Raw genomic sequence first — 20,245 nt, 5'->3', positions numbered from 1 at the left:
TTGCTTCGCTACTAGTATCATCTGTGCCTGCTTTCAAATAGCAACCTATGCTGCCCCCATGTTGCGCCTCTTCTGATTAGTACCTTATACAGAGCTAGCATTTCTAAACGACGCCATGTCGATGCACCGTCACGCTCTGGCGTGGGCACAACTTGACGCGGGATAAAGTGTGGAGCCAAAAAAGCGCGTCTGTCGACAAAAGATCAACAGGGCATCAAACGTGGCCCCTGCGTCTGCCATTTTGCGCAAAGTCATCGACCTCATCCATCCAACCTCTCTCAACCACTTGATCCATACTGTCCACAAAGACGTCCGAACGTGCTTTTGGACGGCATGGTGTTCATCGTCAAGATACCCAATCGCTCGCGTGGCAACACACCAGAAGCATCGAATACTCCCGCTAACGAGCAAGCACCAAACATGGACGCACAGACCCTCCCTCCTCACGCAGCAACTTCGGACAACGGCTTCTTGCAGGCCAGCAACACAATGGCACAATACAGCCAAGCATATACGACCAGTGATGCTTCGAGCGCAAGCGTCAATGTACCGCATCCGCCGGAGGCTCAGTCACAACTCGGTGCAGAACTCGACGTTCTCGTGGCACCCGCCGTGCTCAACCACAGATACGTGCGAGGTATGGACAAGAGTCTGATTGTCGAGCGACCGGAACGCATTCGAGCAGTACTACTGGGTATCGCAACTGCAATCGGCAAGACCACTGTCGACGAATCCACTCCGCCTCTACCCACTCATAGCTCCTTCCAGTCTTCGGGTCTTGAGGGTCCAGCATCATCAACAACAGCAGCGCCGACAATCAACACACCAGAACAAGACGACGATGATCTTGTAGCACGACTCAACTCGCTCTCGGTCAATAGCGCCTCTTCCCAACAGGATGCAGTCCAAGCCCCTCAGCAGAAGTTCCGCGTCCTTCATTCGACACGGTCTCTGCTGCTCGACCCGCCTCATCCCGCCGTGGCCTTCACTCACGCTCACTCGGATGAGCTCGCAGAGGTTCTAGAGAGCGCTTATGACCAAGCAAAGCAGCGTAGGCGCGATGCTCGTGCTGCAGTTCCTGATCCAAACGCTGGTCCATCATCGCGGCACAGCGTAATCGAGGTCAAGCCTGAACGCGAAGCGACACCGACACCATACTCTGTAGCCGACATCGCACCGCAACCGGCGGCAGAATCAGCTCCAACCAGGCAGCGCATATCTCATGCAGCCTACCTCGAATACCTTTGCGCACGTGCACCCAACCATCCACCTGTCTCTCACGCCAAGCCGCAGCACGTATCGCCTGCTCAGTCACTACCCGACGACAGCGAAGCCTACACTTCGAGCGATGGAGAGGGCAATGATACCATGCACTTGTCCGAGGTTCCAGAACACCTGCCCCAAGGCGACTTGTATCTGGCAGGACCATCGGAAGAGGCAGGTATGGACGGCGGATCATCTGAAGCCATCCGGCATGCGATGGGTGCTTGCTGTGAAGCTGTTGATCGAGTTTTCGCTGCTGCCTCTGCTCAGTCCGCAAGCGCAAGCACATCCTTGCGAGAGATCAAATACGAGAACAGCTCCTCCTCCGATAGCAACGACGCTCCCCTTCCAGCCAAACGTGCCTTTGTCCTTTCGCGACCACCCGGACACCACTGCTCCGGCTCGACCCCCCAAGGCTTCTGCTGGGTCAACAACGCCGTCGTCGCCTCGGCCCACGCTTATCTCATCCATGCTATCGACCGAGTCTGCATCTTCGATATCGACCTGCACCACGGCAATGGAACCCAAAATCTCGTCTGGCGTATCAACTCAGATGCGAACAAACACGATGAAGAACGCACTGAACGGATCGCTTCTCTCCGAGCTGCTGCCCTCGAACGTGCTCGCGCAGCAATAGGCCCGGGTAGCGGGAGAGCCCATGCGGCAAAGCTGGCGAAAGTTGCACTGACTGGAGAAGATGAGAGGAAGGTTAGGGAGCAAGCGGGTAAGAGGGGTTTGAGGGTGTTCTATGGGTCATTGCATGATATTGAGAGTTTCCCGTGTGAGGATGGAGATCCAGGCATGATCAAAGATGCAAGTACCTGTGTTGAGGGCGCTCATGGACAGTGGATTTGGAACAGTAAGTACCTATTATGATCCACGTGGTGGAGGATGCCAGAGATTAAGAAACATAATGGTAAAAGGTCCGAAGAAGGCTGCATCGTCAAGATGTTGACAGTCTTGTGGCGCAAAGCATACAAGCGTCGCCAAGCAGATGTCGATTGTCGGTGTTGTTTGGCAACACTATCGGCAATCTGCTCGGTGACATGAGGCATCCTACCGGTGAAAGGAGACACTTCATATGCGGACTGTTCAGAGCTGACTCGTTTCTCTTTCTCTTTCTCCCTCTCCGTTGGTTGCTTTGCCAGTCCACCTGGACAACTACCGCACAGACTCGGGATTCAGACATCTCTACGACACCAAGTATGCCATGTTATTCAACAAAGCATCCCGCTTTCTCACCTCGACCTCCGCTACTCCTACATCAACCCTCGTCCTCATCTCAGCGGGCTTTGACGCGTGTTCCTACGAATACCCGGGAATGCAACGTCACGGCAAGCACGTCCCGCCCTCGTTCTACCACACCTTTGCCCGCGACGCTGTTCACTTTGCTGAATCGCATGCCCAGGGCAAGCTAGTCTCGGTGCTGGAAGGAGGCTACAGCGACAGAGCGCTGTGTTCTGCTGCTCTTGCCCACGTCACAGGCTTAGCTGTTGGCGCCGAAGCATCAAAGAGTAGCGGGGACGAAGGAGAGTATTGGAAACTAGAGAACCTGGTCGCAGTCGAAAAGGTAGCCAAACGGATGGCAGCCTACGCTGCTGGCGTTGGAGGTGCCGGATCAGGAAGTGCAAATACCACTGCGAGCAAGAGAAGGCAGGCTGAGCTACCGCATTGGTTGGGAGTGACGAGTAAGGCTTTTGCTGCTTTTGAACAGGCTTGTGGTAAGAAGGATGTTCAGCCGATTGGTGCGAGTGGAGGGGCCGGAGGGGGTAGTGCTAGTGCGGTGGCTGGTCCGGCAGGTGCAAATGCAGGAAGGGTGTTGAGAGATCGAGGTGCACTGAAGTCTAAGCGTGTGTTCGAGCGTGGTTCGACGCCGCAGCAAGCAACGACAGGGAGAAGGGCAACTCCAACGAAGGGAAGGAGAGGTGATAGTCCGGGTAAGAAGGAGTCTCCGACCAAAGCTCGTGTCAGTGGTGGTAGTGCGGGTACTGTGCCGGTTACGCCAGTGAAGAAAGAGGAGGAAGAGGATATTTCCATGGATACTGATACGCCCACCCGTCCTCCGAAAGTTGAAACGCACGCTTCGCCCCTCAAGGTCGATCCACAGCCTCCCTCACAGTCGTCTCATTTGACGGCAAATGTCGCAACTGCTCCACTTGCATCTACTCCAGTACAGCAGCAGCCACAGCAGCAGCAACCCCCGCCCTCACTCGCCCCCAAACAAACCCCACCTTCCATCTCATCCTTCATCACCACCTCTTCCGCCCCCGAATCCCCCGCCCTAACCGCCACCCCCGTAACCCTAGTGGACGCCATGTCTTCCCCCTCACACCGCATCATCGACGCCAACACAGCCCACATTCATTCTCACACTCAAAATCCCGATCCGCTTGGATTGCACTACCTCCGAGCAAAAGACTTCCACTTTGCCAACGGTGAAGACGATGCAGAAGGTTCACCCGATCCTCTCCCCCTAGATCAAAACAGAATCGGAGGTGCGAGTGAGGCATATTTCCCTCTCCAAGAGCAGCAACCGCATCAAGCGCAGCAAGCGCAGCAAGCGCAGCAACAAGGATCGATCCCAGGTGGATTCGGAGCTGCACTTGCCGGGGTTAAGTTGGAACATGCTTCCTTGAGTAGAGAGGGTGGGAGAGGGTCTTTGCCTGGCATGATACAGCAATCTCTGTCGGAGGAGAAGAGGGAGGATGGGGGATCGCTTGATCCTTCATTGCCGCATTCACATATTTATACTCATTCACAGCAGTACTGATGCCATACGATGTCAGGCGCAATCAAAACATACACAGATTCAGAGATGCTCTCTTCAAAGCAAAGATGGCATTGCCATTGATGAAAGTGGACATCTTACTTGTGATTTTTTTTCAACCTTCTCTTTTTTTCAGCTTTTGGCATTTTAGTCTTGCGTTTTTCTCGATTGGCATCCTTTGTCTGCTTCTTTGCTTGCTTTTTGAGTGCTTTTGCTTCTTGTTTTGACAGTTTTGCGTCTTTTGGATGAAGTGATGCTCCTTCTCCTTCATCTCCGTCTTCCTCGTCATCGGAATCAGATTCAGAATCTTGAGAATCAGAAGCGTCCCCTTCGTTGCACTCGGCTTTGCCGACTTTGCTGGGTAGAAGAGCGTCGAGTGGTACCTTCGTCGCCGTGTTTGCTGATTTAGCCGAAGAAGATGTCCAAGTATTGGCGGCGGTAGTGGTAGAAGAGGCAACCTTGTTCTTTTGCAACTCGATCTCTCGTTCTGGATCATTCACTTCGTGAAGGGAGAAAGGGATGTAGGTGGCTTTGAACACCTCTTCGTCGTTCTTTGTTGTATCCACCTTGACTTCTTGACCGTTGGGAGTGACGTGGGAGGCGATGGTGGGCTCGGGCTCGACAGATGACTGCTGCATAAGCTGTTCAAGTGTCTGTATGAGCGATTCTTCCGTCTCTCCCGTTGTCGAGACGGTCCCAGTAGCCGCACCGCTAGGATTAGACAGATCTGTATACCAAGCATTTCCACCAATCACATTCTTTTGCTGAACCGGTGTTGCATTCCCTTCCGTCTTGCCTTGCCTTTCCTCCTTCCTTGGCGCTGGAGCCGACTTTTGCACCTGCAACTGAGCATCATGTTCAGCATTCGAATTTGGTCTATCATCTTGATGAAAATCCGCATCTTGTTTCTCCAATCCCGCTCTGCCACCTTTCCTCCCCTGCAGCCCCTTCGGTTCGGCAATAACGAACTGAAAGGTCCTCCTCAACCCCAGCGTCGCAACCCCTCGCTTCGCAAAGTACTCGTCGACATGACCGATATCGGCCCTTAGGAAATCGTATGCTCGTGGATGATCATGTTCCACCGACTGAGAAACGTCAATGATCCAAAGGTGACGTTGGTGATACAAGATGTTGTACTCGCTCAAGTCGGCATGGACTAGTCGACATTGATGATACATAATCCTGACACTGGCAAGAAGTTCGCAATAGAGTCGAGACCAAACTTGGGGGTTGGAACCAATCATTTCATCTGCGTCTTTGAGACGAGGACTGGCCCATCCTTCGGAGTCGCCGAGGAATTGCATTACTAGAACATGGTCTCGTAGCTCGACGGGGATAGGGGCTCGTAGGCCTGCTGAAACCATTCGTTTGAGATTACGTGCTTCCTTCTCGGCCCATAGACGAACCATTTTGCGTGGATTGTGTTTCGCATATCCGTGTCGGAAGCGGAACTCTCCACTAACGTACCGATCGCGATCTTTAAAGACGAGAATACTAGTTTTGTAGATCTTCAAGGCTAAACTTGCCTTGGCTGGTGGCTCACCATTTGGCGAAGAAGCAGCAGCACTCGGGTCAGCGGCGGTTGTAGCATGATAGACATTAGCTTCTTTACCAGTACTAACGCAACCATTAACACTCTCGAGTAAGCGGCGATTGATCATTTTATACAAAATAATCATTGTTCGTGGATCGAGCACTCCTTCTACGGTTGCTCGGTCGGCTTTGTCTTTGATACGAACGGCGTCACGTCCACCAAGAGCTTTACGAGGGACGGTGGAGTTGACGCCACCACCGATGGCAGAGGATGGGTCGTACATGTCAGATACACGAACGCGGGATGCAAATTTGGAGAGTGATTCCATTTGGGAGGCAGTGTGGGATGCGCTGGTTGATGGACCCGCTGTTGCTGCAGCAGCAGATCTCGTGGCTGCGGATTTGGAGGATAATGATGAGGAGGAGGAGGGTGGTGGTAGTCTGCGTCGACGGTTCATAGCGGGAAGTGGAGTGACACTTGTTGAACCTTTCCCTGCAGAAGCAGAGGCGTTGGAGGAAGATGATGTCGATGTGATAGCTGAAGCGAGCTGACGGGAGCGATTGAATTGTTTCGTGAAATCACCTCTTGCCAGCTCCCAATCCGCATCCTCAACGGCGCCGTAGCCGGTCATGTCGTCTTCGTAATCGTCCTCTTCTTCATCGTCTTGCACCTGGATGAGGTGGTCATCGGCTGCATCGTCTTCTGAATCTCCAGCATCGGAGGATGGTCGGAGAAGGTGAGAAATCTCTTGTCGACGCTCCTTTTGCGATTGTGCCGTGTCTCGATCCTGTGCAGCTTGAAGGTGTTGCTGCTGCTGCTGCTGTTGTTGTTGTTGGTAAGCCGCGCCCTGATCCGGGGCATCATCGAACTGTCCCGCCTCCATGGTTGCGATTGCTGAGCTATGATGTGAGATAAGAAGGAGATGCTAGTCGTGCAAGATTGAGAGGTGATGGTGAGAAGAAGTGTCAAACAAGTGCACTTTGCCCCTTGCACACTTTTTTTTTGTTTTTTTTTTTTTGGTTTTTTTCCTTTCTTTTTCTCCGAGAATTTTGGCTTGTGGAGGTCCGAGTTCCGAACTAAGCTTTATGTTTGTATTAGGGACTTAACAACACGAAACCTGTGCATCACTCGCACGAGCCAACAGGAAATTAGTTCTCCTCTGCAACACACCCCCACACGCAGCACTGCAACAAGGCATTTGGCATGTGCGTGTGCGTGTGCGTGTGCGTGTGTGCACAGCCCAAAGGCAACCGAGCCAGTGACAGGAACCATCACTCTGATCGCTAATCACTCTGATCCCTGATCACTCTGATCTCTACGCATTTTCCCACGCCCATCTATCCACACACATCGATCGAAAGCTGCCCGAAGGAAGGAAGAGCCCTTAAAAAACACACGAGATAGATCATTGGAAGCGATCCCAACGAGAAGCTCAGTCGAAGCGACGCAAGGATGAGCACGCCATCAGCGCTCACCGTCATCTACCCACCATCCTTCCAAAACTCCTTCTGGACCTCTCCTTCCTATCGCCCCGGAGCCCAGAGTCTCTACAGCAAACTCCAAGCAGGTCTCGACGAGAACCAATCCATCCTCGCCTTTGTTGCTCATCGTGCCCAACTCGAATACAGCCATGCGGAAGCACTCGCAACTCCCAACCCTACCCCTTCTTTCCCTGCTCCTCTCTTCAAGCAAGCTGCTGCCATTCTCTCTGAAGTGCTCCCCATCGATGGTGTTGGCAGCAATGGAGCGAGCGCTTCTCGTCGTTTTGCTGCCAATGCTTCGGCCACCTGGCGCGCCTTTCGTATGATTCAGGATGAAACCAACACCACTCATGCCAACGCTCATGGCAAGGTAGCTCGTCATCTCGAGAAATCCATCCTCGAACCTTTCGGTAAATGGGCAGCTGATCATAGGCGACGCGTGACTCAGAGCTGGCAACACGTCGACGCCACTCTCGCCCGTTTCGAACGTCAGAAGGGTGAGGTGGACAAGCTGGAGCTTAGCTACGAAAACAAGTGCAGAGCTGCTGATGAAGCTGAGGATGACGCTCGCTTTGCTCCCATCGATGAGGCGGACCTGCCCTCGCCGCAGCCGTCGCACGCTTCGCATGGAACACTTCCACCACCCAACGCAGGCCAGCCACAGAGAAGGAGCGTCTCAGCATCTGCAGATTCGCCATCGAACGACGACCAAACGGACCCAGACAAGATCAAGCGTCGTGAAACCATCCGCAAACAGTTTGGCTTCAGTCATCGCGCCACCTCTGCCACTCACGCTCCTCCACTTCCCCTCAGCAAAGAAAGTAACGAGTTCGCTGGTGTCAAGCTCCCACCTCTCCCCACCGAGACTGAAGGTGAAGCTCTAAGCCCCAGTCCCGACTGCAACATATCCCTTAGCAACGCCACAAGCCTCAAGCGATCCGCTACCATCTCCGCCCTCGTCAGCTCAGCAGTCGACAAAATGCCTGCCCCACTCAAAGCCGCCGTCGGAGGTGTCGTTTCCGGCGAACCCCGTCGCACCCGTCTCCGTCGCGAAGCAGACAATGCGGAAAAAGTCTACGAAGAAGCTGTCCGCAACCTCGACCGCACCCGCTGTCAAGTCGAAGAAGTGCTATTCGAACACTACGGCTTAACTCAACAATGGGAACTTGACCGTATCCGTGCTGTACAATCCATACTTGCCTCTTACAACCAAGCCGTTCAAGCAGAGATTCCCATTTTGCACCAATCGTCTACGCGGGCATTCAAGATTCATCAAGGCTTGGATGCCTCGTTGCAATTGAGGGCCTTGATTAGGCAGGCAAGAACAGGACCTTTCCATCCCACCGTTCAGAGGTTTCAGCCGTATCATCATGACGAGATCTCGTTGGGGAGGAAGGTGGGGCCGAAAGGCGTGGCACATGGTTGGTTGATTAAGAATGGTGGATTTGGATTGGATTTGTCCTTGGTGGACAGGTTCGAGTATTTGGAGCGATTGGAACGGCAGCAGACGGGAGTTGAGTCAACTGAAGCAGTCAAGGCGGAGGGGTTGGCTACTTTGCCTCCTGTGCTAGTGGCGTTGCTTGGTGCGCTGAACAGGGCTTATGCTGATGATCAACGATGGAATGCGCTCGCTAAGGCTCTTGCTGCACCAAAGGTGCTTGAGGAAGGACAAGAGGAAAGCATCTCAACCGGGGTAGACGCTGGTATTGTAGCTCAAGAAAAGCGCAAAACATGGATCCTAGAAGTCCCACTTGCCATCACACACCGTCTCCGAGACGCCCTAATCGCTCATCTCAACCCTTCCTCTGCCGATCTTATCTACGGTAACCCCACCAAAAGCAGCGAGAGCAGCGCAAACAACCCGATCCCCGAGAAGCTGTTGGATTCGTACGACCCACCCGTCCTCGCAGCTTGTGTCAAACTCTGGCTTCTCGAGCTCCAACATAGCCTTATTACAGAAGAGCTTTGGGATCAGATCGATTCGATCTACCAAGCTGCTGCAGGACAGGAACATGAAGCGCTCGCCGCTTGCACTCCCACCGCTCCCGCTCCCGCCCCCGGCCCCGCCACGGAAGAAGGTGAGGAGGGAGAGAAGGAACAGCGGAAAAAGGCGGAAATCGATGAAGCAACCAAAGAAAAAATCCGCATTGGAGTTTTGCAAGATCTTAGGGTGGTGCTTAACAAACTTGCACCTACGCACCTGGCCTGTCTTGAGGCTTTGTTCTCGCATCTTCGCCAGCTGCTCCTCTCCACCAGTGAGGCAGCAGAAGGGGATGCGGTCTATGCGAACAAACTCGGTCTTGCAATTGGAAGGGCACTCTTGAGGCCGAAGAGGGAGACTGGGTATACAGTCACTTCGCAGATTGGAACTTTGGTTGTGGTTGATTTGTTGCTGCATTTCGAGCAAGTCTTTCCGGAGGTAATGGAGAAGAAAAGGAATGAGACGATGGAGAGGATGAATGCTAGTCCAAACCAGAAATCCGGGTGGGCAGCGGGTGGAGGGGAAGGGGGAAGACCAATGCCGACAAGGAAGAGAACTAAACCAGTGGATCAGAGGATTTCAAGATCAAGTATCGGAAGTGACTTGCAACAGGGAGCGAAGAAGTTAATTGAGCAAATGGATCAAAGGGGGTCGCGCGTCTCTGTGGGATCTACTCCTGCTGTGCCGATTGTTCCGGCTGAGCATAGCGAAAAGCCACAGCCACGGGCGATTGATACCCAGACCAACCTCGATAGAGCAGCAGAGAAGAAGCAAGACGATCTTGCCGCGCCTACACCTCTCAACGAACGAGTGCTCTTCTCATCCACCCGACATGCACAAAGTGGAAGCGGGGTAGAAGCAGAAACAGATTCGATTTCTAGCGAAAAAGGTGAATCACAAACTCCCATCCCGGATCCCACCTCCGATAGCCAAGCCTCCCAAGCACAGGCAGAGGCAGAGAAAGAGCGAGAGGGAGAGGGAGAGGGAGAGGGAGAAGATAAGCCACTGTCCAACGTAGCTAGGCTTTCGAGGCAGTTCAACACCTCCCACCTTGGTTCCGGTGGTGCTAGTGCTGGTGAGAGTGGGCATTCGAAACGGACAAGTATGGGAGGAGCAGGTGGTGGGACTAGAGGACCCAGACCAGTAGGCGCTAGAACTGCTAGGATGAGTGGTCAATTCAGTTCTAGCTCCAACACTTCTTCGACTGCTGCCGTCGGGGAGGAAAATGATGAGACAATTAGCAAGTAAGTAAGTTGAACACCTCCACCTACCTACCTCTGCGTCGATGGCTAGAATAGAATGTGCTGACAATGCAATTTTCCCTTTCCTATCGGTGTACAGGCAGGATTGGAGACAAAGCTGGTCCCGAACTATTGAACCTAGTGATGCTTTGGTTGGTGATGATTGAGCTTCGAATATCGACTCTTTATCGTTTGATTGATGGGAAATGCATGTTTCGTTCTGGGTACTTTTTTTCTTTTCTTTTTTTTTTTTTTTTTTTTCTTTTTTTCTTTTTTCTTTTCTTTTTTTTTTTTTTCAATTCTATTCGCTTTCGATTTGATCCGTGTTCATGTTCGCTTTGGCTTGTAATAAATTAGGAACTGTGAAATAGGTCTTCGTCGAGAACAGCGCTCGAGAACAGCGCTCGAGTAAAGCTGAGACTCGATCGATCGGATGGTACGAACATCAACATCACACCGACACCGACTTTTCCAGGCTGGGCAAAGTGTGGAAAGAAGAGAGTTAAAAATTTCACATCAAAAAAAAAAAAAAAAAAAAAAAAAAAAACAACAACAACAACAACAACAAAAAGCCAAGGATACGGCCTAGATAACATGTGGACTAGTCCAACTGAAACTAGCAAATTCAGCCTGGTCCTGTGAACTCAAGACCGAGTGTACTGGAGTCAATGTTGGTTTTTCTGAGGTGAATTCTGTATCGAACCAGCTAGTATCGGAAGCATTCTTCAATGTTGGACAGAAGGGAGGAGGTACCCTTTTGTTAAACATATCATCCCAGTTAACATCTCTAAAGAAAGGATGTGTTTTGATCTCTTCTGCATCAGTTGGGCCTGATCCTAGTCGTTTGGTCGGATCGCGAGTCAATAACTTTTCCAATATAGACACCGAATCGGCAGGCATGTGAAGTGGGTAGAGAGGTTCATCTTCGAGAATAGCATCAAAGATCTCATCCTCATCATCACCTCTAAAGGGCGCTTGACCCAAGAGCATTTCGTAAATAAGAATGCCGAAAGCCCACCAATCGACCGCTCTACCATATCTCTGCTCGAGTAAAATCTCTGGTGCCATAAACTCCGGTGTACCACAAAAGGTACTGGTAGTATTACCAAACCACATCTCTTCCTTACACAAACCATAATCTGCAACCTTGATATGACCATCCAAGGTCAACATGATATTATCCAACTTCAAATCTCTGTATATAATCCCCTGTTTATGGAAATACTCCAACGCCAAAAGCACCTCTGCGGCATAAAACTTGGCTCTTCTCGGTGTAAATGGTTCCCTCTGAATATGCAACATCAAATCTCCGCCTGAAATATACTCCATAACGAAATAAACCCTGGTAGTAGTCTGAAAGCATGAGTGTAAACCGAGAAGGAAAGGATGCCGTTCGCGTGCAGCAGCAAGGAATACTCTTTTCTCGGATTTAGTCGATTCAACTTCATCATTCTCGATAATAAATTCCTTTTTAAGCACTTTGATGGCATAGAGGTGTCCCGAACGTTTTTCTTCCGCAAGCATAACTTTTCCGAAATTACCCTTACCGAGGACCGCGAGGAAGTTAAAGTCGTCCAAACCGATTTTGCGCCGGGAAGAGGGCAGCATCCGCGGTGCTTGTCCGGCGGGGGTGGTGATGAGGCCTGCTGACTTGGTGCCGGATTGTTGGTCGAGGGTGGTCGGTGGCAGTTGCTGCTGTTGGTGCATGGGTGGCATTTGCTGTTTGGGAACCGGTTGCATTGCGGGTGGCATCTGAGAGGCGAGTTGCTGCTGTGGAGGGTATGCGGAAGAAGGAGGCTGAGGTCGAGCGCCGTACTTGTTGTTGTTGTTGTTGTTGTTGTTCTGCTGGTGCATAGGCGAGGCGCCAGCATTGGCAGGTTGAGGCAGAGGTCGAGGTGGACGCGAAGGGTCGCTCAAACGAGGGTTCGAGGCAGAAAGAGACATTCCATCTCCAATCCTAGGAGGCTGTTGGCGGCCACCAAAGTTAGGACCCGGTCCAGGTCGTTGTTGTTGCTGCTGCTGTTCGAGCGCTTGCATTCTGTGGGAGGGTCCACCAGGTCCATATCCTGCTCCCGCACCCGCACTCGGCGCGATATCAGGCTGGATCGCCATCTGCTGTGTCTGCTTCTCCAATCCTGTAAAGCGTCCATCACCAGCTGCAACAGCCAAAGGAGGCAACTGGGGAGGAGGAATTCTACCAGGAGGAGCACCTGCCATCCCTGGACCACTTGTCATCCCTGGACCACCTGCCATCCCTGGACCACCACCACCGTTGGCACCAAATGCACCGCTGTCACTGATCGGCGTCGACTGCTGCTGCGTCTTAGCCGAGGACTTGACACGGTTGATCGTCTCGATATCGCTCAACAGCTGATTCGCCATCTCCATCGACATACCGCAAAAGTCTGGCACCAAGTGAGCGCAATCGGTATGACAAGTAATATCGCACTCGGAACACTTTCGGGCATTCTTGCGTCCAAGGGGCAAGATGTATCCACAATGACAGCACCAGTTGGCGCTGAGATTCGTGATCGGCTCGAAACGATGTGGGATACGGTGGTTGATCTTGACCTCGTCCCGATCGGCTTCGGCGTTGCTCTTCGAGATGCACTTGGTGACCACCTTTTGCGCACACTTCTTGTGGCATGTGTAACGGCAGTCCTCGCACTGACTACCTGCCGCGTTGAGCAGGAACTCGCCACAAAGCGCACAACGAAGCACCTGGTAGAACTGTCTCGAGACAAACTTGTGACCGTTGATCTCGGCGACGTCCTCTTTACGCTTTCGGAAAGCGCCCTGTCGTCCAAGCCGAGCATCGTAGGGGCGCTTGCGGACGTTTTGCTTGATAAAGTTGAGACGCAGATAGATGGCTCCCGCAGGCTCGATGGCGAACCAGGCTTCAACACCGTCACTGGGACCATTGGGGACGGGAACACCAGCAGGAGTGTTGTAGGTACTACCATCCATGCCAGGAGCCGAAGCAGGAGCGTATGGACCACCACCAGCTTGGGGTTGCACACTGTCGGCGGTGACCCAGCCGTCGCTAGGACCGTGACCGTGTTGAGAGGCGTCAGGCACTTGACCGAATTTCTTCTTACGCTGCTCTTCGACAATGTCGCTGATACGAATCCAGAGCATGCCGACAGGGACAGGGTGTGCGCTGCCGATCTTGTCGTAAACAGTCACCTCCAACTCGTTGGCATTGTCGACCGGAATCTCGAAATCTTCTTGCCATCGCTCGTTGCGACTGGGATGAGTGCGGGCACGGGGCGTGTCTTCGACCTTGATGACGACGGTCGACTCGCGCACAGATCGAGTGCCACGTGGGACAGGTGCATGGTCGATATCACGAGCGCTACGAATCGAAATCTGAAGGGTACCTGAGAGAGGCTTGCGGAGGTTCTGCTTGCGGTTCTCGACGGATTCAGGGTTGGCATTGTCCTCCTCTTCCTCCATGACGTGGAGCTGCTTGTACCGCTTGAGCGCTTGCTGAAGCAAGACAATCTTGCTCTGAGATTCGATGCGTTTGCTTTCGGCATCGTTGCGACTCTTGCGATCGCCTTCGGCTTGGTAGAGCTTGGCCATCTTGTCGATACCTTGCTTGTACTGCTTTTCGATCTGAAGCTTGAACTCGAGCTGATGAAGCATGCGCGAGATCTTGGCGGTGGTGTGTGGGGTATCGTCCTTGATCAAGTCAAGGTTGGTGTAGTTGCGACGAGCGCTGGTGCCCATGCGTTGCATAGCAGGCTGCCATGTTTCGGCGCCGTAAGGGCCTTGGTTGGCATACTGAGTGTAGGAGCCTTCAGGACCAGAGGGAGGGGAAGGATGAGGCTCTGGCGCCGGAGGCAGCGGTCGACCATCATATCGGCGTGGGTTGACAGCGGGCGATGGAGGATTGGAGCCGAGGTAAGAAGAACTGCTGTCACCTGGGTAGGGACGTCCTCCGCCGATGGAACTGCTACCGCTGGTCTTGGAGGAGGCAAAGCTCTGTCGGGCATCGGCTGGTGTGGTACTACCTGTTGGACTGTCGGTGCGGAAACCTGGACCACCGCTGGCACGACGCGATTTGAGGCTGTTGAGGGATTCTTGGAGATAGGAGATGTTCCGCTGGGCCTCACGAATCTGCGATTCTGCTTGACGGATGACGTCGGGATTGCTGGTAGCTGCTATGAGGGCCTGGTTGCCTTCCATGATGCGACGCTGGGTCTGGATTCGCTGGTACACCTCGGCGACCTTGGATTCGGTTGGGTCCTGAGCAAAGGAAAGAGATGGAGAAGAAAGTCAGCTGGATTGATCCGTACGATACGATTTGGCGCTACGGCGAGACGTGATGGTCGACTGGAAGCGCGCTCTAGGATACTTACTGCCATGATGATTGTGACAGATGGCAAAGGAGCTAGGACAACTCGGAAGCAGAAAGGATGGTTGGCGGTGGTCTCCTTGTGCGCGGTTGAGCCAGTTTGGTGAGGATGTAGAGCAAGGTGGTGGTTGCCGCTGTTCGTGAGAATGCAAATGGAGAGTCCTCTAGAAAGATGTCTGGCGAGATCGCTTCCGGAAGGCGCTGACTGGGAATATACGGGCGAGTGGCGGAGGGCGATTAAGAAGGTCTCAAGGATGGCAGATCCGGTTGAATGCACCCGATACTAGGTTAGCAGGCCAGATGAGCAGCTGGAGTCGCGAGCAGTTTCTGAGAGGGTCGTTAGGGAAGCGTGATGATCAGAGCAAAAGAACGCGGCGCATGTAGTGGGTTGAAGGTGTTGCAGTCGCAAGGAATCGACAAGCACTGAGCGGAGAAAGGTGTCGTGATGAAGAGATGAGCAAGAAGGTGAAAGAGAGAAGAGATGGTGTCGAGAACACGAGCTGACGACACCAAATTCCACACCCAACTCAACTGAAACGACTCAGCAAGGAGCAATAATTCAAGGCAGCAGACAGGCAGAGTCTCGCGAACACACGACCGACTGTCTCACCTGATCCAACACAGAGAAAGAGGCACAAAAGCACTCTCAGGAAATCCAACAATCCTGCTCGACACCACACACACACACACACACACGCGCGCTTTGCCGCGACGGTGCAACACAACAGTTGAAGATGCGTCAGCATCCCAACGGGATTCACGGGGTCCACAGAATCATACGGGGTCCACAGAATTTAAGCGATCTAATAATTAGGTAAAGGTGCATACAGGTGGCGACACATGTGGGATGCATAGGAGTTGTTACAATAATGCACAAGAGGCGACAACACAGGAGTAACACGAGGAGTGACACATCGCACATTTGCATAGGCTGAAGGAGATTACTAAGTATATATATGACCATGTATATAGCATCACATGAATATAACATAAGCATTCAAGAAGTAATATGACTGTGTACGAGAGCTTGCTAGTGGCTCTGATTGGTCACATTTTATCTGCAATCTTCAATTGATTAAGAGTCTGAAGCTCTACCGACTAAGCCAACCGGGACCATTGACAACATGGTACAAGAGGCCGAAGCTCAAGCTGTCACAAGCAAGGCCAAAGGAGGAAGAAAAGGAAAGGCAATGCAACCATGAGCCATTGACAATGAGGCCACCAATGAGTCAGACACCGAGGTGATTGACAATGATGCTGAGGAAGAAACTGACTCTGACTCAGATCACGACAACAACAGAAAGCCATACAATTTTTGTACTCTAGCAAAACTACTTGAGCCTGTCCCAAAACTCACATCGCACAACTATTATAGTTGGAATGCCCATATCAAGTCCTTTCTACGATGTATTCCTCATGCCATGAAGCATCTTGATGGAGCGTACGACAAGAAACATCCCAAATGGAACTGCACATTCGATGATGCTTTGACAAATGCATTATGCAGCACCATTGACACCACCGGAGAGCACAATATCAATTACTTGATTCTTGACATCATCAGGGAGCACCATACATTCCATCATGTATGGAAGAAGATTGAAAATGGACTCACCAATGAGGCCACTGCCATATCTCATTGTATTGCATTGATTGCTCAGCTAGGCGAACTAAGGATGCACAACTCAGATGTATGAAAGCTTATCCAGGAAATAAGGACCATCCAAACAGAGAGCAGCTTACTGGGAAAGCCATTCGCTGACAATACTCTGTTCTCTAATCTACAAAAGTGCACTATCCGACACCCAATGTACAAGGAGACCGTCACCACTGTCAGCCAGCTTAGTTTTAACGCCCTCGCCACTGCCCTATCTATTTGGCAGTCAGTGATCGAGAACAACCCCACCCCGAGAGTTGACCCCCGTCAAGCAAGCGCCAGAGTCGTCAGCAGCAATGACCAGGATGAGACACCTGGAAAGGAGGAGAAAGACAAAAAGGACACTGACAGCACCAGTGCCAAAGTTGCCACTAGACCTCAAAGGCTCAGATGTTGGATCTGCAAGAGGCCTGGACACAGGATCAGTCAATGTGATGCATCGGTGACCATACCAGAAAATTCCCCCTTTGCCAGGCCCAAATAGGAAGCCTGGTGCTCTTTTGCACCAAGTTGGCAGAGCCACCCAGATTCAAAAGGGAACCATCATTGGATCCTAGATTCGGGTGCCAGCTATCATATGGTAAACAACTATAGCATGCTCATTAGTCCGAGAACCTGCCAAAAGCACGTATTCACCACCAGAAGCGAGGTTCTGGAAGTGACCACTATAGGGGATGCTAGCATATCAACAAGTCATGGAGATGTTTTTCTCCAAAATGTATTGTATGTTCAGCATCTCAATGTTAACCTATTGTCAACAAATTCTCTGACAGATGAAGGAGCACAAGTGATGCTAGACTCAACTGGAGGGCAAATACACTTAGCAAACAGTATGCTACTCAAAATATCCAAGAATCGTGAGTGAGGACTGTTGGAGTTCCAAGGTGACACATGGAAGGAAAATGCAATGATCACATCAACATCATTATTTGAAGGTGTTGATGAAGATTTCGAGTGTATTGAGAACAAAGCCAAAATATCCAAACAACAACTATGGCATGAACATCTGGGACATCCAGGTCGAGATAAGATGAGGGCCATCATCAACCGCTTAGGAGAAAATGACACAGCAGACCTAAACCCAGGGACTGCTACAATGTGTGAGCCATGCATCCAATCCAAAAGCACAGCAGCCTGAATGGGGCAAGGTAGTGGAGAGAAATCTGTCTCTCCGCTTGATCTCATCCACATTGACTTGATAGTCAACTCATTGCACATGATGGAATACATGTGCACATTGGTACTGGTTGATAACTACAGCAAGTATGTATATGCGCAGCCTTTGCTATGAAAGAGTCACACATTTCCCAAGCTCAAAACAATTGTATTGTATCTTGAGACACAGACAGGAAAGAATCTGAAAGCAATACAATCTGACCAAGGTACAGAATGGAGAAGCAATGATGTGCTTCAGTGGGCATATGAAAAGGGCATTGAATGGCAAATGACGGTAGGGTACAATAGCAGACAGAATGGACATGTGGAGAGAATGAACAGAAGCTTGGGTGAGAAGATGCAAATGCTGCTCATGCAAAGGAGGTTACCAAAGAGCTTCTGGCCCTATGCAATCCGGACCGCAGCCTTCAAAATGAACCTCATTCCAAGCATTGACAGTGAGTTCCCATACCAAGTCATGTTTGGGAAGTCACTGGAGCGACTCATAAGACTCCTATGCATCTTTGGATGTTTAGCATGGGTAAACGTCCCCAAGGTCAAAAGAGATAATAAAAAGTTAGATCAATGAGCAGTAGCATCTATCTTCTTGGGGTATAGTCTGGAAAGAAAAGGATGGCTCTTCTACAGCCTGGACTACAGCCCAAACATTTTTTGGAGCAACTCAGCTAGATTCATGGAGACAAAATGCTGGTCTGACAAAACAGAGTGGAAACCAGTAAACATACACCCACCACCAGCACTAGCAGACAAAGGAGACATAGACAATCTTGGATACACAGATATGAACCTCTTTGACGAATGAGAGGAGGAGCCACTGAATGAGTACACAAATATGAAAGAAACAGATGGATTGAACAACAAAGAAGATCTGGGTGAAGATACAACAAAGGCAATAGAATGCAGGGCTGATACCGACACCAACATGTTTGACAACACATGGACCAATAGCAATCACTATGGACTCATGGCAATAAATGATCGAAAGAGAAGAAATCTAGACCCAACAGTTAGCAAAGCATTGTCAGGAGAGGACAGGAAACATTGGGAGGAAGCAATGCATAAAGAACTGGATGGTTTGAAAGCCATGGATACATGGGAAATCGTCGATCTCCCCAAAGGTATGCACGCCATCAACACACGTTGGGTTTTAAAAATCAAAACAGACACAAATCTCATCCTGACAAAGTTTAAAGCAAGACTGGTGGCGAGAGGTTTCACACAAAGAGAAGGTATAGACTACACTGAAGTGTTTGTGCCTGTCACACCCATTCAGTCAATCTGAGGAGTCTTAGCCATAGCAGCGGTTCATGACTGGGAAGTAGATAGCATTGATGTCAAGCAAGCATATCTAAACTCAACACTACATCATGATGTATTCTTAAAACCGCCACTTGGAATGAGAATCCCACCTGGAAAGGCCTTGAAGCTAGTAAAAGGACTGTATGGACTGAAACAATCAGGGCAAGAATGGAACATAGAGTTGGATTTGTACCTACGGAGCATAGACTTTCACTGCATGCTGAGTGCACCTTGTCTGTATTCAAGAGGAACTGGAAGTAACCTAACTATTATCACAGCCTATGTTGACAACATGCTCATAGCCTCGCCCAGTTGTAAGGAGGTGGATTGCACCAAAAGGGAGATAATGTCCAAGTGGGGAATGGAAGATAACGGCCCAGTGAAAGAGTTCCTCAGCATCAGCATCAAACGAGACAGGACAAGAAGGGAGATGTCAATTGATTTGGCTGCTTACACCAAGGCCATGGTGAGTAAGTGGTTACAGTTGACAGATCAGAAATCATGGGTACCAATGCCAGAAATACCTAATGCCATAGGGAACGATAAATGTGATTCCCTAGAGGCAAAACAATACCAAGAACTGGTGGGACAATTGTTATGGGTAGCAAATACCACATGACCCAACATATCGTTCACAGTGGGAATACTGGCAAGATATATGTTGACCCCAACCAACAGTGCATGGAAGGCTGCTATACACTTGATGAAGTATCTCAACCAAACCAGTGACTACTGACTGAACCTTGGGAGCAGATCAAGTGAACACTTGAAGCAACCAATTGTCATGTATAGTGATGCCAATTGGGCCTCAGACCCAATGAATGGATGGAGAAGCACATCGGGAGCAATGACGTATATATATGGGTGCCCAGTTAGCTGGAAGTCACATGTCCAAAAATGTGTGGCACTATCAGCAGTGGAAGCTGAGTTTGTTGCTGCCTCAGAAGCAGCAAGAGAGGCACTCTTTTTTTCATACCTCCTCAGGGACTTAGAAATCGACGCTGCTCATCCAGTCTTACATTCAGATAGTCAGGGATGTATACAGGTGAGTAAGGATCTGGCAAAGCACTGGAAATTGAAACACATAGACACCAGATATTATTTCATTAGGGATCATGTTCAGGATGGGGAGATAGAGATAGAATTTGTTGGAACAGCAGACAATGTTGCAGACATTTTAACAAAACCATTGAAGGGTTTAGCAACATCCCAGCTATCTCAGTTGTTAGGGTTGGTAATGCCATCAAAGGGGGGAGTTGAAGATGCATCAGCATCCCAATGGGATTCACAGGGTCCACAGAATCATATGGGGTCCACAGAATTTAAGCAATCTAATAATTAGGTAAAGGTGCATACAGGTGGTGACACATGTGGGATGCATAGGAGTTGTTACAATAATGCACAAGAGGCGACAACACAGGAGTAACACGAGGAGTGACACATTGCACATTTGCACAGGCTGAAGGAGATTACTAAGTATATATAT

At 50.7% G+C, this 20,245-nt stretch overlaps 4 protein-coding genes across 4 annotated transcripts; 2 read left to right on the top strand and 2 right to left on the bottom strand.

Moving 5' to 3' along the window:
- Positions 1-333: 333 nt before the first annotated feature.
- UHO2_05609 (uncharacterized protein) lies at positions 334-4,033 on the top strand (the record flags this gene model as incomplete). The annotated part of the gene is made up of 2 exons (XM_041554780.1): positions 334-2,122; positions 2,412-4,033. 2 exons carry the CDS (start codon positions 334-336, stop codon positions 4,031-4,033), a joined length of 3,411 nt encoding a protein of 1,136 aa, XP_041410714.1.
- A 95-nt stretch (positions 4,034-4,128) lies between these two features.
- On the bottom strand, positions 4,129-6,447 carry UHO2_05608 (uncharacterized protein; the record flags this gene model as incomplete). The annotated part of the gene is made up of 1 exon (XM_041554779.1): positions 4,129-6,447. The coding sequence occupies one exon, from the start codon at positions 6,445-6,447 to the stop codon at positions 4,129-4,131; it is 2,319 nt and encodes a 772-aa protein (XP_041410713.1).
- A 569-nt stretch (positions 6,448-7,016) lies between these two features.
- UHO2_05607 (uncharacterized protein) lies at positions 7,017-10,434 on the top strand (the record flags this gene model as incomplete). The annotated part of the gene is made up of 2 exons (XM_041554778.1): positions 7,017-10,270; positions 10,368-10,434. 2 exons carry the CDS (start codon positions 7,017-7,019, stop codon positions 10,432-10,434), a joined length of 3,321 nt encoding a protein of 1,106 aa, XP_041410712.1.
- A 418-nt stretch (positions 10,435-10,852) lies between these two features.
- On the bottom strand, positions 10,853-14,637 carry UHO2_05606 (putative protein kinase C; the record flags this gene model as incomplete). Its single annotated transcript, XM_041554777.1, has 2 exons — positions 10,853-14,518; positions 14,632-14,637. The coding sequence occupies 2 exons, from the start codon at positions 14,635-14,637 to the stop codon at positions 10,853-10,855; spliced, it is 3,672 nt and encodes a 1,223-aa protein (XP_041410711.1).
- Between the last annotated feature and the right edge of the window lie 5,608 nt (positions 14,638-20,245).

This window comes from Ustilago hordei, assembly GCF_900519145.1.
Source record: "Ustilago hordei strain Uho2 genome assembly, contig: UHO2_contig_14, whole genome shotgun sequence".
NCBI lineage: Eukaryota > Fungi > Basidiomycota > Ustilaginomycetes > Ustilaginales > Ustilaginaceae > Ustilago > Ustilago hordei.
Note: the sequence above shows the minus strand (reverse complement) of the source record. Positions and strands in the feature narration are given on the sequence as shown.